At 41.2% G+C, this 18805-nt stretch overlaps 1 protein-coding gene and 1 long non-coding RNA gene across 5 annotated transcripts; one reads left to right on the plus strand and one right to left on the minus strand.

The window, feature by feature from the left end:
• Nucleotides 1-938: 938 nt before the first annotated feature.
• CUNH2orf49 (chromosome unknown C2orf49 homolog) lies at nucleotides 939-12436 on the minus strand. 3 transcript variants are annotated; one of them, XM_026515717.4, is made up of 5 exons: nucleotides 12261-12425; nucleotides 9948-10114; nucleotides 6408-6534; nucleotides 6159-6281; nucleotides 939-4084 (listed from the first exon to the last, which is right to left on the minus strand). In XM_026515717.4, the coding sequence occupies exons 1-5, from the start codon at nucleotides 12357-12359 to the stop codon at nucleotides 4028-4030; spliced, it is 573 nt and encodes a 190-aa protein (XP_026371502.1). In that variant the 5' UTR covers nucleotides 12360-12425; the 3' UTR covers nucleotides 939-4027. The 3 variants fall into 3 exon arrangements, with proteins under 3 accessions (XP_026371502.1, XP_026371494.1, XP_044234961.1); XM_026515709.4 differs by having other exon boundaries at nucleotides 6159-6534; nucleotides 12261-12436; XM_044379026.3 differs by lacking the exon at nucleotides 939-4084 and having other exon boundaries at nucleotides 6159-6261; nucleotides 12261-12428.
• On the plus strand, nucleotides 12424-15576 carry LOC113267630 (uncharacterized). 2 transcript variants are annotated; one of them, XR_008958171.1, is made up of 4 exons: nucleotides 12429-13143; nucleotides 14173-14306; nucleotides 14411-14467; nucleotides 14855-15576. It is a non-coding gene; the product is annotated as an uncharacterized LOC113267630 (long non-coding RNA). The 2 variants fall into 2 exon arrangements; XR_006408241.3 differs by having other exon boundaries at nucleotides 12424-14306.
• Nucleotides 15577-18805: the final 3229 nt, after the last annotated feature.

The raw sequence follows: 18805 nt of genomic DNA on the forward strand, positions 1-18805 counted from the left end.
GTCACATCTGGTGGTTAGTGCTGTTTCCTGGATGTTTTTCTAGCAGGCCTTTTCAGGTGGCTGCAGCAGGGTCCCAGTGTGAGAGAAGCATTTGTCTGATGAAGGCAAATTACAAGGCCAGTCCATATTCAAGTAGTGGGAAACAGACTCCATTGCTGATGGAAGGAGCGACAAATACGTAGACGTTTAAAGTCTACGATAAAAATGCTTTTCCTGAAAGCTTTCTAAAACTGTCTCCCCTTAAAATAATCTCTTCAAAGAGGCCTTTCCTAACCACTACATTTAAAGTAGCTTTTCACCCTCCCGTCCCCATCTCTCACTATTTCATTTCTTGGTTTGACTTTCTGTCATTACAATTACCCATCATGTCATTGAGCAGGAACATAATTAATTCACATCTTTATTTTTTCTGCCACAATAGGATAGACAAATAGGTTTAACAAAAACTGCAAGAGCAAAACAATGAAAATAAATTTTGTCTCTTCTGTCCAGACAAAAAAAATGATCTATTTTTTAAAATTCAAGGTAGAAAGTAAGCTAAAATGTTTCCAAGTCAGTAAATTTAGGGCTTCAGTCTCCAACATTAACGTACCAGTTTAGAAGTGTACTTTTTAAAGACCACCCTGGACACAAATATATGATCCTTCAACTGAACTTCTCATTTGCTCCAAGTTTGTAAGAAAGCTCCCTCGGGCTAAGGTTCGAGGGACTTGTTTCCACCCATCAAAGCGCAGTGGCAGTCAGCGTGGCAGCCCCAGCGGCATTAGGCTATCCCAACACCGGGCCACTCTAGTCCATCACTGCTTCACAGCACGGGCCCTGGGACGTGGCCGGACTGGCATGATGCCTGATCCCAATCAATCCTGCTACAGAAGGGTGGACTGTAAAGCATAATTTTCCCACCATACAGTCTGATCAAATAAAAAGAGATCAAGTCATTACAGAATGGTTTTTCACTTTATTTTTTTATGAATGACAGACCTACTCAATAATTTTATTCAGTTTATTTAAATAAGGATAAGGCTACTTAAAAGACCTTTTACATACAAAAATGTACATGACAAGGTTAAACTTTCTGTACTGAATTACAAAACCTGCACAAGCATTTAATAAAAGAGCACACTTTAAACATTTTGACCATTTCGTAGCCTCTAAAAATTACTGAAGTGGCACAGTAGTAAATAGAGGAAGCTCTTACATACATATGATTTCATCTACTGGCAGTTTTACTTGATGTAAGTTTTAAAAAAGGTCATTGCTATTGAGTGAGTCTCTAGATCAGTTTTTGAATCCTCTCTCAAAACTTAAGTCAACCAAAATATTATTTCAAATAATAATTACAATTCTGAAGGATTTTAATACTAGCAAAAATATTACGGCCTCACAGTAGTAGTTGAACCAACTTTCCAAAGTGCCTGGTAGCTGTCGAGATTAATAAAGCTATTTTGGTAAACTGTACTGCCTTTACAGCCACTGGGAAGCAATTTAGGGCCCTTGCCGCAGGGGCTTGAGAGTTCCAGAATTCACGCAGCAGTCTATGATCCCTCAAATGTAAGAGGACCGGGGGTCAGCCTATCTTAACTCCTCAATGAATGCATTATGACGCGCAAACCTAAGCCTGACACTTAGGGTCTGCAGAAAGGAAGATGGAGAATGGAAGCCAAAGAAGTTAAAATATGGGAAAGGGGAATAAGAAAAAAGAAAACGGGGGACAAAGAAGGAGGGGAAGAAAAGAACAAGACCACCCGCCAACGGCAGGCAGTGGTAAAGTGCCTGTTAACTACACCTCAGAAGCCACTCACGGACTCGACCATTCAGTTGCCTACCCCAATAATAAAAAAGGGTGGCTCTGCTGGAATACGAAATCAACAGCAACAACACGAACCCACGTGAGTGAGTCAAGGGTATGCCAAAGTTGTCTGCCATTCAAATCAGGTCCTTCTAAACTTGAAAGCACACCAAAGCAACCCTTCAAATCGTAAGATTCCCGACACTTCTGCTTCAGATTCTCATCATTCGGGAGGCTTCATGACATGGAGGAAGACACTGCAAGAGCAGCTGTATCTATACACCTTGAGAAGGCACAGCGCCCTAAGATGCTGGTATTACGTAATACACAGTATGCGGGTTAGCACTTCTCCACATTTCAAACTCAAAATAGCTCAATAATATGCTGCTATATGAGCACTGACTCTGAAGGTTCATAATATAAACTTCAATTTGAAGCAACAATGTTACACAGTTCAGCTGTTATTACCAACCTACTCTGTAAGTTAAATATACAAATTAAAAATTAATTTTGAGTAACTAAAAATAAGTTTCCACTGACTTAAAACTGTCAAATGGCTAACTCTCTCTTAACTAAGAGAGAATGCAGATGAAAGCAGAAGGGACAACTGAATTATCAAATATAATTTGTCATTCTACCCTAAAATCTGTACTTTTAAAATCTTCCTTAACATACAGCTATGTAAAGGGTTACAGTCGTCCCTCAATAACATTACACATTATCAGCCCTGCAGATAACTATATATTCACTCATTTGGCATAATGTCAATAATTTATGCAACACATAGTATGTATCCATTTCATCTTGTTTGTACAGATTTATAGTCTGAATAAAGGCAGAATGGCTAAAAACTGTAGGGTTCAAGTTTTAGTACAGTACTTACCTGCCAGGCTGAATGAATTTTTTGTAAGGCTATTTAATAGCTGAACTAAAATACTTGTTTCAACAAATCAAAAGAGGAATGAGACTGCTGTAAAAAGTTAATGAAAAGGTGAACCCCAATTTGAAGATCAGTCATATAAAGAAAAAAGTATAAAGTATCCTCTGCACTTGGTTAGAAATACAAGGCAAAAAAGTGGATAGGAGAGCGTGTGGCTATAAGGAATACCTTATGTTCCCACTGATCTCCACTGTACGACTGGGATGGTAACATTGCTTTAACATGAACACAAAACCTCAGTGGGTAACGTGTGCATGGCAGCCCCGTGGGAAGCTGCCCGTTACCGCAGCAGGGAGCCTCGTCCGGCTGGTACGCGTCCTCTACGCCGTCACTCTGCGGTGACTGCCGGCTTCCGCACCCTCTCTTCTGCCTACTCCAGCTCATGCTGAGCTTCCCCCTCAGCGCTCTCCCTCCTGGACTCTCTGAAGTGCTGGAATTCCATCCCCCTCCTCCTATTCTCTAACCCTCCTGCCATCAGGCACCACCTCGAACGTGACTATGTCACCAGAAGATTTTAAAGTCGGCTTCTTTTGGAAAGGATGAAGCTCCTAGGAACGAGTGACACCTGAGCTCCCAGAGTGAGATCACAGACTGCTCATGAAAACAGTGAGGACCGCTGCGTGACCAGGACATCTTAAGGGTGCACCAGCTGTGAGACTGGCCAGTCAACTCCCAATACACCAATTCTGTTATGACTTCAAGGGAAGGAGCAACAGCAAGCACTGATTTCCCTTTTGATTTTTATGGGAAAAAGCAATGTAAGCACTTAAAGAACAGCAATTTCATCTGTATATTCTGAATAGTTTATTGGCAGCACTACAAATATGCTTTTTTTGGTGAACCTTGAGGAGGAGTTTGGCAGTATTTACTAAAATATTGGGATAAACTGTTAAATTCTTTTGCTAGGGAAAAGAAATAAAAATTGTGAACTTCTAAAATATTTTGAGTTTGAACAAAATCTCAAGTTTACCCAAACACTGAAACAGTAATGAAAACTCCTAAAATTCATCAGATGCTTATCAGACTGGCAGCTAATGATTGACTAGGATCAATATAAATGACTTACACTAAGTCATTTGTTTAAAAAGAAATTCTTTCCTAATAAGGGCACAAAAGGCAAAAATTTTTTAAAAAATGGGGGGAGGAGGGGAGAGGAAAAACTATTTTTTTCAAACCTAATTTTAAACCTCTTAAGAAAATTTCACAATAATCAGGATCTCTGTAAATACTGTCAATATATGTGAACTTGCTTGAAAAACTACAGTTACAGTTATATTTACATTTTTGGAAACTTTCCTTCAGGGCCATGTAACATGTTGTATCTTCCTCTTTGTTTCTGGGGGCTTCAGGTTATTCTGAAAAACATGAACAGAAACCAGTTTATACTTGCAGAAATGTCAGAGGATAGCTTGAAATAAGTACTTTAAACCACCAAAGCTCACTACTAATATACGAATGGTAGATCACTGCTGCCATCTGGTGGGAGAAGATTTTAAGAGATTAGGGAAAAAAAGCAAGTCCCCCTGCCACCCATTTTTTCCAGCTGTGGTTCTCAAAAGTTTGCATATTAGAATCACCCACAGCACTTACAAACATGCCCAGACCTGGGTCTTATCCCAGAACCAATTAAGTCAGAATCCACGCAAGGTGGCGGGGATGAGAGTCTGCCTTCTGTCTGGGTTTTCTGGAAGCTCCTCCGGGTAATCCTAAGGTGCATTCAGAATTGAAAACCACTGAGGACTCCAGACCTGCTTCTTCCCTGCCTACCCCATCGCCTTCCTCAACCTCACAGTCCAAGATCTTAATACTAGTAAACTTAAAAATAAAAATAAAATCACATCTCTGAAAGAGTAAAATTTTTCTGAGTAGAAAGATGTGTTTTAAGAGACCGAAAAAAAGATCCTCAAGGCTAACACTTTTATTATAATATTTGAGGTCGAGATTATCCATCCTTTTTTTTTCCCCCTCCCCACTCTTATCTGACACCCTCCTCCTCCTTCCCACAAAAGTGACCGAAATAAGTAGAGCGGCAGCTTGGTGTCATTAGAAGTTCGTGCGCTGAGGTCAAACAGGTCTCTATCCAAACTGCAGCCTGGCCACTTACTAACTCTGAAACCCTGGACAAGTTTATTTAAACTATCAGAGCTTCTATTTCCTCATCTGTGAAACGAGAAAAAGAACTGTGCTATGTCACCGGGTAGCTGAAAGAATAAACTAAGGGAAGACCCCAGCGCTGGTCAGATTTACAGTAGGTAGTCTTCTTTCTGCTACTATTTTAGAATCTTTGAACTACTCTGAGTTTTGATCCCTTTGACACACAATTCGAAGAGGATAATAAAGTCAGAGTATAACATAGGAATACTATAGACTGAATGCGTGTGTCCCCTCAAAATTCATATGTTGAAACCTAATCCCCAATGTGATGGTATTGGGGGTGGGGTCTTTGGGAGGTGCTTAAATCACAAGAGAGGCACTCTCATGAATGGGCCCTTAGAAAAGAGACCTCAGAGAGCTTACTTGCCCCTTCCACCACGTGAGAACACAGTGGGAAGCAGCCAAGTATGAACCAGGAAGTGGGCCCTCACCAGACACTGAACCTGCCAGCACCTTGATTCTGGACTTCCCAGCCTCCAGAACTGTGAGAAATGCATGTCTGTTGTGTAAGTCGTCTAGTCAGTATTATTTTTTGGTATAGCAGCCCAAAGAGACTAAGACAAGGAATAAAACCTATAGAACTGCTGGATGTTTAAAAGTAAAATCATTTTCTGAGGAGCCTAGGGAAGAATCAAGTATGTATATGTGTGTGTGTACATATATGTATATATACCATTTTATAAATTAAACTTTAAATAACTCTAAGTACATCGCCTATCAGTACCATCTGCAGTATATGAAATGCAAGCATCCAAATGCTTAACTATAATACAGCCCAACACAGTATGTTCCCAAACCTCCCCTATCCCTCCAAGGATAGTTAAATTGGAGGGGAAGTGGAGGTCTGTGATAAATCCTGAACACTCTAGTGTGGTTTTCAGGTAAGTGGAAAACAGACAGACTGAAGGTCAAGCTCTCAAATGCTACCTAATAAATATGTGACTCTGGACAAATCGCTTAACATTCTGAGCTTTACTAACAAAGTAGTATTTTTCTCTTTTAGTTCCAAAGATGGTTAAAGGATCAAGATGAGAAAAGTCTAGGAAAAGTGCCTAAGATATTTTAAGCAGAAATAAATTGAGTGGACTTGAAAAAACGTTAGTTTATCATCATGGATTTTCTAATTCCAGGAGTCAACATGAGAGAGGACCCGTAAGAGTTCAAGAGCTGCCTGTGGCCCGGCTGGCCCACTCCGGCACCACGAGGCCTCCAGGCCTCCCCGCTCAGAGACTTCATCCCTCTCGCTTACCAGCACAGAAGCCGCCCCGCACTTACCACAGCCTCAGCTTCTTCTTTAGGGGCCGCTCGCTTTAACTTCACGGGAGTAGCTCCAACAGGGGACAAAGGTGGGGACTTCACAGGACCCAAAGGACTTTTCCTATGCGTTAAGTCATGGTTCTGTTTAGTGTCATTATTATTGTGTTCCATTTTATTGTTCATAGGCAAATTGGAAGACAGAATTAGGGGTGAAACACTTGAAGAGGAATTTGACAATTTTCGAAAGGCATTACTGGTAAAGCTTGCCTGAGGGGGAGGCCTGAGCCGGTCATTATCTCCATTCTCTGTCTTTCTCACTTTGATGCTTGTACTTGTTGAACTTCCATCAAACACAATGAGGGGTCTTTTCCTTAACCCATCTACAGTGCTAGTCCTGAAATCAAAGAGATGTATTCTTGAAAAATACGATCTGCAATGGCAAACCAGTCTGCAGAAACTCAAAGCTAAAACAGTGACCAGAAAACATTTACTGGTAAGACTTGATCTATTGCAAGTAGGACTACTGGGAATGAAATTGTCTATGTTCACCCTAAATGAAATCACAATTTTCTAATGCTTTAAAGTGTAAAATATTTATTGACTAGAAACTTAAGTTAGCTTTAATATACACACAAAATGGATTATTTTTAAAACATCAACCAACCAATTAACCCCAGAACTTAAAACAAGATTTCCTAGTAACTAAAAAAAATTTTAAGTTTTAAAAATCAACCCATCTAATTGATAGGGTTATCAGTTATTATTTAAAAAGGACGATGAACTACAAAACTACAGCAAGACTATCACAGTTACAGTCTACAAACAATGAGAACATTCTATTTATCAACGGTCTCTAAAGTCAAGGCACTCTCTAATTCTAACTATAACGTTTGTGTAATGTTAATTTTAAAATCTGGCAAGTCTTCATGTTTAGCTTCTGAAAACCTAATTTCCACTCTGAATTATAAAGATAAATAATAAAAGCGTTTATTTGTCCACTATTCATTATACCTCAAGTGAAACAACAGATTTATGGGGGAAAAAACCTTTTAATTAAACATGTAACAAGAACTTGAGCAGTTAATAGAACACTTCAGCCTTGCCACTCAAAGTGTGGTTGAGGGACCAGAAGCATAATCATCACCTTGGGAGCCTGTTGAGAAATGCAGAATCTGGGGCTTCAACCTGTACTGATTCAGATTCTGCATTTTAATCAGATCCTGGGTGACTGGCCAAACTCACCAATTCTCAAGTCACCACTAAACATCACCTGGTAGAAGATAAAAAGAGTTCCCTACATACACACTGCCGCTGCGGAAGGGAAACACAGGACTCATCAGAGAGAGCAGGGCTCACCAGCTTGTGAGAGTTCAACCTAAGATCTCAGGGGCATGCTGAAGTTCGAGAAGCACTGTACGGTTGATCTGGGCTGAGCTCTGTGTGACCTGGGGCACATCACACCACTTCTCTGGAGCTCAGTTCCTCCAGAAAAGTAAGCAATTCAGCAATACCTAACGATCTCTTATATCCTCCAGCTTTAATGTTTTGATTCAAGAGTCAAATTTGTGATTTTTTTTTTTAAAGTCACAAATCCGGGGCACCTCAGTGGCTCAGATGGTTACGCATCTGCCTTCAGCTTTGGTCATGATCCCAGAGTCCTGGGATCAAGCCCCACGTTGGGCTCTCTGCTCAGTGGGGACTCCGCTTCTCCCTCTCCCTTTGCCTGCCGCTCCCCCTGCTTGTGCTGTCAAATAAACATATAAAATCTTTAAAAAAAAAAAAAAAAGGTCACAAATCCTTTCCAATAGGATACTGAGGAGCTTAAAGGGATTGTCATATGAAAAAACAGTACTGAAGCTTTGCTTAGGATAATGCGCCTGAATGTGCAGATCAAGAAGAAAATTCTTATTAAGAATCAACAAAAGTAAGGGGCGCCTGGGTGGCACAGTTGGTTAAGCAGCCAACTCTTGATTTTGGCTCAGGTCATGATCTCAGGGTCCTGGGATGGAGCCCATCGGGCTCTGGGCTCCTCACTCAGCTCAGGGTCTGCTTCAGGATTCTCTCTCTCTTTCCCTCTGCCCCTCCCCCCACTCACTCAAGCTCCGCCTCTAAAATAAATCTTTTTAAAAGAATGAATCAACAAAAGTAAACTAAAGATGTATTTGGCATAACCCACAGACATACAAAAGCTGACACTAAATACGGAGCCTGTGCCAATACATAACCAGCAAGCTAAAATGATACTCAATCCCAACTGGATGTGCTCCTGATCAAAAGAAAGACTATTTTCCAAAAAACTATGAACGCACAGGTTATATTCTTCACACTTGGGGAATACTCTCCCTATCAATAATGAGTCCTTCTCTGTAACTAGAGATTAACACCCCTCATCAACTCAGAGCCAGCATTCTCCCTCACCCTCAGCCTTCATTCCACCTTCTCCCACAGTCACTGCTGCGCTCCCAATGACAGTACCTCACAAACAGAAGGCTCTAAAAATAAATTCAGTAATTAATCAATAGCACCCACTTGTGATAAAATAGACACAGGAAAAGAAACAACTAGCTCACTCAGGGATCTTAGGATGCTTTGTCCTCATTAAATCATCTATCATTGTTAAAGAAACATAACCTTCTTTTAAAAAGTAAATTCATTTGCTTGTGGTTTTATGAAAAATTTCCTGAAATTTAAAAATCTCAGTGTCCCTGAAGCTATTTGACAGTTCCTTCATTTCTTTATTATTCAAAAACCTTAACATCTCGACTCCACTTTTTTCCTCACAATTCAGCAAATCTCTCCCAAACACATCCAAACTCCAACAACTTCTTTTTCTTTTTTTTTTTTCTAAAGATTTTATTTATTTATGTGACAGCCAGCCAGCGAGAGAGAGAACACAGCAGGGGAGTGGGAGGGGAAGAAGCAGGCTCCCAGCGGAGGAGCCCGATGTGGGACTCGATCCCGGAACGCCGGATCACGCTCTGAGCCGAAGGCAGACGCTTAACAACTGCGCTACCCAGGTGCCCAGACTCCAACAACTTCTTACCAAGTTCACTACTTCAGTCGAAGTCACCACCATCTATCACCTGGATCACAGTACAGCCTCCTGATTGATTTCCCTGTTCCCCTCCCCCCACCTTAAATCACTTCTCAGTACAGCAGCCAGAGTAATGCTGTTAAAATGCACATCAGATGATGTCATCACTCTGCTCAAAATCTTCCAATGGCTTCTTATCTCAGAGCACAGCCCAAGTTCTTACAATGACTTACAAAGCTTTACACGATCTAACCAACAATCTCCCCTACTCACCTCCAATAAACCTCTTTTCTCCACTCTCCCCTTGACTCTCTCTCCACTTTGGCCTTGATGGCCTCCTTATTGTTCTGAGTTTATGATGGGCACACTCCTGACCCAGGCTCTTGTATTCTGTCTGGAATGCTAGCTTGCTCTCCATCACCTACAGGTTTCTGTACTGAAATGCCGTTTCTCAGGGAGGTTGTTCCTGGCCACTTTACCGAAAATGGCAGTCTCTCTCCGTTTTACTTTTACTTTACTTTTATAAGCATTTATACTTATCACTATGTAACATACCATGTATCTTACCTAGCTTTTTAAATTATGTTTCTCCCAATTAAAATATGAGCAGGGAATTCTGTCAGTTTTATTCATGCTATAAGCACAGTGTCTGGTGCTCAATAAATAGTTATTGAGTAAATGAATTTTTCTTACCTAAGTTTACCTGGAGAAAAAAAAAGAAAAGCAAAATTGTTAAGTCATAAAAGATAAAAACCAGAACTGCTAAAAAGTACCTTTTAGGCTCATTTTTCATCTCATGTTGCTCTCTTTTCTTTTCCATCATTTTCCCCCACCTATTCTTTGGCAAATCTCTTTGAGGCAACGGTATTGCGTGCTGAACATAAAGATCAGTGAGATTGTCTTTGTTTATTCTTATGTCATTTTCAACAGCTATGTTCTTCTGTGGAAAAGGAAACAAATTTCAAAATAACATCCTTCATGTTAATTACTACCTACCAACAGGGTAGAACATTCCTGCTTAAGTAACAAATTTAATAATTACAAAGTTTAATAATTGTATATTTTATAACTTACCACTATACAATTTAATAATTATAACTTATTTTATTTACTTATAATTTACAATATATAAAATTTAATATAACTTAACTCATAATTTATATTTATAATTCTATAATTATACAATTATTGTGTATTTACTATAATTACAGAATTTGTTATTTAAATCTGAGTTTGTTATTTAAGCCTTAAAGGGACTTAAAAGGACTGCCGTCCTACATAGTACTGTAGGAAGTAGTATTACAGAAGTTAACCTCTGCAAATTAGGATCAGCCTCATCTTAAAAGACAATGGTCATATGATCTCAGTGTGACAAGGACTGCATTCCACAACTGGTTAGCCAGTAATCAGGCATGGAGACCATTTCCAGTAGCATCATCTTAATCCATGAAGTAAACTGAAAATGGGAGACTGCCTGGGGAAACCAGACCAAAAAAAAAGCCAACAACAATAACAATTACTATATGTCAAAAAAATTATCCAGAGTGTGACTAGCATGATCAAAGTAGTGGGCTAGAGGTCTCACCCCGAGTATTGTTTCCCACGCTTCTCTAATAATGTGTCTTAAATCGAAGTCAACTACCAAGATTTCAAATGGCCCTACAGATGGGCACTGCAGTCCCCTACCTGATGACTGTACTGATAACAATGCATCATTACAACCTGCCCCTCATGTTTTCACCAGTCCTTTCAAATAGCTTCCAGTCACTGTCCTACCATCTGTGTCTAAATTACCTCATTCTCCCTCACGTTCCATTTTGCTCTCAACATCACGGAAAACATGAGCATAAAGAAAAGGAGTAGTTACGGATAAAGAGTCTGGATTTAAGAAGGAAAATGAGAATGGAAATAAGATCATGGACTCTTCATCTGCAGTTCAGAAAGGCTTGGAAACATATGTGCTCAGTGTAACTAGCAAATCAAGCCTAATCTATGTCCTCTGATAAACTTACCCCGATTACTTTTTTCTTCAAAATTTTGAAAGTACAAATGTTACTTTTCTCTCTTATACCTGACCACCCTTTGTTATCAGTTTTCACCCTCTATTCAGAGACATGGAAAAACCCTGTGAGAATCTCCTGGATAACATTCACAGAGAATTCATAGGCACCTTGGTTTGGGAAGCACTGCTCCAGGGTGATGGTTCTCAAGGTACGATCCTTGGACTAGCAGCGAGAACTTGCTGAAAATGCCTATTTTCAGGCCACACCCTGGACCTACTGAATCCGACATTCTGGGGATGGAGCCTGGTAATCTGTGTTTTAACAAGCCCTGGGGGTGATTCTGATGTACCTAAGAAGTTTGAGAACCACAGGTGAAAGGTAACTGATGTCAATAAAACTACTTAGTAGGGGTTAAGGAAATTAGAGAAAGAGTACTGAGGTGAAAACACAGGGAAAGCAACAAAACATGCTACTTAAAACCACAAGGAAACTTTCAGTAATTCTCCACCACTTTAAACCAAATTCACCACTTCTTTTGTCTTATTTTTTGTTTATTATCTGAGGCCACATTAGCTCGAAAAGAGGAAATGCTGCATTGAGAGTCAGGAGTCCTGACTTCTGCCTGCACCATTTAGCGATGATGTGACCTTAAATAAGCCACTTCACTTCTCTGAGACTGAGTTTCATTTTTAAACGAGGTGAGAATATGAACAAAGGGCGATTTCTACGATGCTTTCCAGCCCTGGCAGTCCCTAATTACTACCCTTCATTTCTACTACGTTTTTCCCCCGGCCCTTGCTCGCATATAGGCCGCGGGGGTCGCCAAGACTCCTCTGTCGGGGCCATCAAAGACCCAAAAGGATATGTCCTAATTCCCAGGAATTCCTGATATTCTAAGGACGTCTCGTTCCCGGATAGGGGCATGGGGAGACCTGGTCGGTCCGTGTGGAGTGGAGAGTGACACAAACCAGGCGGGAGGGGCGACGGCGGCGGGTGTGTCCGCTTGCCGCTGAGGATTACTTGGGACCAGCTCAAGTCCGAACCTCTCTCCCAAAAAGGCCCACCCGCCCCGGCGCGCCCGACCTGCTCCAGGGTGAGGAGAAGAAACTCCTGGGACAGCAGCTCCGGATGCAGCAGCAGCTCCGAATCCGTGCAGCTGCGACCGCCCACATCCCCCGCCATCGTCGTCGCCAGGAGACCCCGGCCGGCTACCCACAAGGCTCCACGAAGGAAGCGTCCCGGAAGTGACGCACCGGCGGGGCCTTGAGTGTGACGTCACTCTTGGTGCGCCAGGCGTACCGCTCCGCCTCTCTGGTGGCGCGCCGGGATGCTGGGATAGATCTTGCTGAGGGGAGACTCCCAGTCCCGAAAGAAGTGGAAGGGATGTCTGCAGAGAAAACGATTGGCATTTGACGACTTGCAAGAAGAGAGAAGAAAAACTAAGTTCCCGAAGCGGGCCACGATTGGTCGCGCTTCGTGTGACGTCCAGTGGCCAATGCCAAAGGGATTCCTAGGGCAGTCTCGCGGGAAAGAGGCGGGGTAGCCAGATGTCCGTTGCCGTATATATGGCACTGGTCGCTTCTGAAATTGTCTTAGTTTTCTTTTTTAAACCGGCTTCTTTGTTTCCTAATCCTCCTTCAAGATGATGATGATCTTAGGCCAGACACTTTAATTCCTTGTAACCCCATGGCCTCACACATAGTAGGCGCTCAAGTATTCCCTGACATAATACTCCGAATTAACCTGCTCATGTATGAAAATAACAAAATCGCCAGTGAAACAGCCAGATATTTGTTAGACATTAACGATGTGTCAGGTACTGGATTTAATATGAATACTCTTGCTCCTCAGAACCGCGCTGTGAGGTATATGTTACGAGAATGCTTATATTCCAGGTGAGGAAACTGAGGCATAGGGCAATTTGCTGAAGATCAGAGAATGAGGAAGTAGCAAGACTGCCACTCAAGTACGTTCTCTCTGCAGTTATAACTACTATGAATAACAGTTTAAACAAATTCTTGTAGGTTTCAGTGATGATCTAATCCCTGATAATTCACCAAGGAATCTCTTCTACTTCTCTTTAATCTTTTGTGGAAGGGATATACATCCCAAATTTTAGACACATTTAAAACTTGCGGGCATGTTCTAAGTGCTTAGTGTTTGCAAACTATGATGTATCATCTTCTTGAAAGTTATTGCAGTAAAACATGTGAACAGCTCTGAGGATGCTTAAAGATAATCCTTGAAGAAGCATTGGGAAATAAGCGAGATGCTAAATCAAAAAGATAAAGCTGAGAAATGTTTTGCAATTTTTCTTAATCATTTATGTATATGATACTTTATCTAGAAATTGAATTTCAGAACTGGGCAAAACCTTCTTTCATTTTAGTGTTGAGGAAGCTGACCTGAAAGACATTTAAATGACTCACCCAAAATAGAACAGAGTTTTAGACCTGAGCTGAGGCAGGTATTTGGATGTTCTAATTTATTTGGAGTTAAGTATGTTAACTTCATGGTATTAGGATCATGGGTTTTTTTTCCTCCAAAATCTGATTACATTTTCATAACAATAGTGAAATTAGTGTGACTGATATTATCCTCATTTCCTCTCCAGAAGGCATGTCATTTTAATGGCAAAAGCAGTTGTCTTGGAAGGAGCCTGGCCTTGAAAACTAGACCTTAGTTCAAATTTTGTTCTGCTGCAAAACGAGGCCTTGGGTGAGTTACTTAAGTCTCTCAGCCTCAGTCTTCTCAGAAAAAAATTGCTGTGCTAACATCTGTGAAGAATTATCAAAGGAGTACAGATTATATAACACACTTGGCACAGAGATGGTGCTTATTAACTGGTAGCTGGTTTTTAGAAAGTATTCGACCATAATTATGAAACAGTCTAGAGCACTGGCAAAAGGGCAGGCTTTGGAGTGGCCCAGACTTGGATTCTGATCCTGGCTCCAGCATTCACCTAGGACAAATATTTTATGTATTCCCATTGCAGTGTCCTCACCTGTGAAATTGATATTGTAAGGCCACCCCACAATGTTGTGAGGTTGGAGCTAGAGTATGTAAAGTGCCTCTTCTGTTGCCACTACCTGGAGATTTGTTGTAGCCTATTGACTGTCATCAAAGAAAGTAAGTGGCAGGATGGTGGTGTGGGTGGGGAAAAAATTGAGATTAAGAGTCTGAAAATATGATTATTCAGCCTTGCTGTGCTCTTCTACCCTGTGGTTTTCTAGACCAATCACCTAACCTAAAGCCTCAAGCTTTTTATCAGCAAAAATGTTTTGTGGCAGGTAAGATCTGTTCTTTTTTTTCTCTCTCTCTTTCTGTTTTTTTAATTTCCCAGAAGTGCTTCTCTGCTTTAAAACTAAACCCATTAAGATAATTCCAGTTGCCTCTAAACCAAAAGTCTCTACAGGGTGTGTCCCCTGGGGCAGGAAAAAACATCAAGATTCAGAGAGGAGGAAGTAGAATGAGATTCTAACACTCCCCAAAGGAAAGCAAGACTATTTGGTAAAGCCTGCCCCCACTCCATCCTGGGCAAAGCCTGGAAGAGTGGAGCCTCAGAGAATTTGTGGTCAGGTGACTGTGCTTTAATCAGAGTCTCTGATGTAGGAAATTTGGGTGGGGGGAATTTGCATTTGTAACAAGTTCTGAGGTAATGTTTCAAATATGTCTAGGCAGAAGGACCACCTCGAAGAGATTTCTGCCACATCACAGGGCAAGAAAGCCAAAGACATTCCCCGACCCTCAAGCGAGGCAGTCGCCTTGATTGGAAGGACCAGGCCAGTCAGCACCAAAACCATGAGACTGAAAATCAAACTCCAGAGTGGACAAAGAACATCTCCAAACCGCTGTGGGGACCAGTGATGCTGGGACCTGACATCTCCTGCTTCCTATCTTGGCACTTTTAGAAATTCCCCGACCTGATTAACACAGCCCTGGGGAAGAGAGAGGGCCTCCGTTGATAAGATTATTGTCACTGCAGCTGAGTGGGGGCTTGAAAAAAGAAAACTCAGTTACAGAAAAAAATTCTATTTGTTACACATTTGAGTTGTAGACCGAAGCTCATTCCTGCTCTGCTGTTATCTGTGAGTATTCTATCGTAACCAACAGTCTTTATGTTCAATGTTATAAGATTTTCCTTTACTCAAAGATCATGAGGTTTCATTTTTTAACATTTTTATTTGGTGCCTATAATTGACAAAAACAAACTGAGGGACATCAACAAACACTGCCATGCCTGGCATCATCACCTCACTAGGTTATGAGTTCCTGTAGGACAGGGTCCATATATTTCCTTTGAATCTCCCACCTGGTCAGTAGCACACACGATGCTTACATTAGTAGGTACTCAGTAAATATTGAATTAAAGAGTCATGAACAAAATATGCACTGAAAACTTTGGGTGTTGTTTCTTCTTCTTGGTAGTGCAATATTTAAGATACTTAGGTTACAAATACTTTAATATTAGTTGTCAAAAATATATTTGAGTACTGCACATTTTTGACCTGTGTTTTTAGGTGTTTAGAACCACACTTCTGCTTTGAGTTTTAAATAACTACTTTCAGTACCACAATAATAATTGATGGTTTTATTTTTTATTGTCATTTCTTATTCCTTTTACAATCAGATCGTAATAAAGATGCATTCGCAGACTTCAACTACTCATCCCATAGGTCACCCCTTCACGAGCTCCTTGGAACAGTGTTTTGTCTTTGGGTTCTCGGTACCCAGCACAGTGCCTGGAACACAGTATAAGACCAATAACATGTGCTGAATGAGTATGAGCAAACCTTTCTTGATCCTCAGGCACTTCCTAACTGAGCTCTCCTGTGACCAAACTTCTAGAACACATTATTTTTTGCCTTAGGATATGATTAGGTAGGTCTCTCTTCCACATATTCCACTAAATCAGGGGTTCTCAAAATTGAGTGAATATTAGAGTCACCTGGAGAGCTTATGAAAAACTCTTTGCTAGGCCCCGACCCACAGTTTCTGATTTAGGAAGTTTGGAGTAGGGACATGGGAATTTGCATTTGCAGGCTCTGAGGTGATGTTGATACTGTTGATTATCGACCATACTTTATAAACCACTGTACAAAATTGAGTTGCTTGAGGGAGGGGGCTATGTCTTCCTCATTTCAGGATTCCCGGCAGCCTCTGCCATAGTACCTGGGACATGGGAGTAGCTCAAGAAATAGTTGACTTGAGCAATAGTTCAAAAAGTTTATTTTACTGAATCTAAGATTACAGGTATATGAATATATGAATATATGTACATATATCCTTAAATGAGCTAATACACACAAAAGCTCTTAAAACATGGCATGTAGACCTAAGTTTGCTTAAAAAAATAAATGTAACCTTTCTCTGCTTATCACCATGATACCCAAACATTCAAGAGGTATACTCTTAACAAGACTGCTTATAAATGAGTAGCAGAATGTTAGCACTAAAAGCCTCTTTTAAAGATAACCTAGTTTATTAATATTGAGCATCAGGAATTTTCAAAATTGGTTACGAGCTTCCTACATTCAGATAGACACAGCAAGAACATGGTAGACACACTTACCCTCAGGAGCTTATAGCCCGTGAGGAAGTGAGGAATCCAGAAGAAGTATGAGCAGGTGTAAGTAGAGGACATTAAGTTTGGGGAATGGCTAACAACTATGAAAGGATTCACTTGTATCTATTCAACTCCTAATCATCATTCATCTGTTAGAACTCATCTTTTGCACATTCTATAAAATACTCTTAACATGTTCAGTATGGGCCCAAGGGATATTTATTAAATATTCATAAATGAAGTTGAAAATTCTTTTGAAAAACATATGGCTTTGATATTTCTTCTTCACTGTGACCAATCAAAACAACATGAGGAATTTAGAATTAGCCTGATGCAGATTTTGCCTGTTTATGGAATAGTTATTTACATCCAAATGTGTGTCATATGTGAAATAGACTTCTCAGAAAGTTCCAGGAAGAACAAATGTTTCTGGGTGGAATCCTGTGCACATGTTGAACTTACCATTTAAGAATCCTACGGGAAATCCTTTCGCAAAGCAAATAATTATTTCTGAATTATCTTTTTTCCCCTCTTTTTTGTTAATACACATTTCGACTTCTAGATTGTTTAAAGCAGAACACAAATGCTCCATCAACTACTCAATCAATAGAATTTAACTTTATAAAAAAATTCACTGTGTTGTTGAATTCTGGATTCTTTTTCCTGCTCCATTCTTTCTTTTTTTTTTAAGATTATTTATTTATTTATCAGAGAGAGAGAGAGAGCACGCGAGCGCGCACACAAGCCAGGAGAGCAGCAGAGGAAGAGGGAGAAGCAGGCTCCCCGCGGAGCAAGGAACCTGTTGTGGGACTCAATCCCAGGACCCTAGGATCACGATTCGAGCCAAAGGCAGACGCTTAACCAACTGAGCCACCTAGGTGTCCCTTTCGTGCTCCATTCTTACCACTGTGGAATCTGGGACAAGTCTTTGGGACTTTGCCTCAATCAACTCACCTATAAAATGGAGACATTAGTAGTGCCCACTTCATAAGGATATGGCAAGGCTTAAATGAGATCATTGCTATAAGATCATTGTCCAGCATTCAGGAGATGGTCACCTCTGCAACCAGTTTTGCACAACTCTCCATATGTTGATACAGTAGGGCACTAAAATGGAAAAGCACAAATTCTAGGCCCAGCTGGGTCAGTGATTAGCTGATGACCGCTCACATATTCTCCCAGGGCCTGGGAGACTGGGCTGGATTTGCTCTGATGCCTTCCTGCTCCCTGGCTCCACTGGCTGCTGGCCTCCTTAGATTTGAGTCCATTCAGTACCATTTGCCCTTGAAGTCCAACTGCTGGTCATAGCTCTATGCTTCTGGGAAACCCCTTCCCCATCCCGGGGCTAAGCTGGTTCCATTGGGCAGAGCTGAAGCACTGTTTGGGGGTGGGGCATGTGTGTGACCATGAACTCACAAGGGAGGTGGGCTAAAGGACAGGCCACAGAAGATTGCTTCTTGATGGTTCTTTATTTCCTTCATTTAACTTTATTGGGGGGAGGTGCTCGTTTGTTCTCGCTTTGAAACGGAAGACCGCAGAGTAGAATCCAGTATTTGCCTCCTGATTCAGGATAACATCTTTGTTTTACAATCCCGTGGGGGTGGGGAGCAGAAGAAAGCTGAGGCCACAGGTCACTGTTGGGTTCTAAAGTCAGGGGAAATCATTCAGAAAATTTGCCGTTTATATGCTAATAATTGAACGCTGACAACTCTGGAGGGAGCTTCCTAATTGTTTCATCTTAAAATTGGATTTTGACTATATATTGAAGAGAGAAGTTCATGGATTCATAGTACCCCAGGATTCTTCACTGTGGCTGGTGACGCAAAGGAATAGCTGCTGATGGACTTTACTAAAAAGTGTGGGTAAAATAGACCCAGGACTCCCTTTTCAAATAAATACGTCATGCAAATGTACAGCTCTCTAGGGATTCCTTTCTGCCCCAGGGGCCCTGGGTTAGCGGTGGGCCTGGGGGTGGTGGGCAGCGCCCTCCCAACGGGACATTTCAGCCCCACAGCAAATACCACCAGCTAGTCAACTCCCCGAGCCCAACTTTGTCAGATGG

This window comes from Ursus arctos, unplaced genomic scaffold, assembly GCF_023065955.2.
Source record: "Ursus arctos isolate Adak ecotype North America unplaced genomic scaffold, UrsArc2.0 scaffold_8, whole genome shotgun sequence".
NCBI lineage: Eukaryota > Metazoa > Chordata > Mammalia > Carnivora > Ursidae > Ursus > Ursus arctos.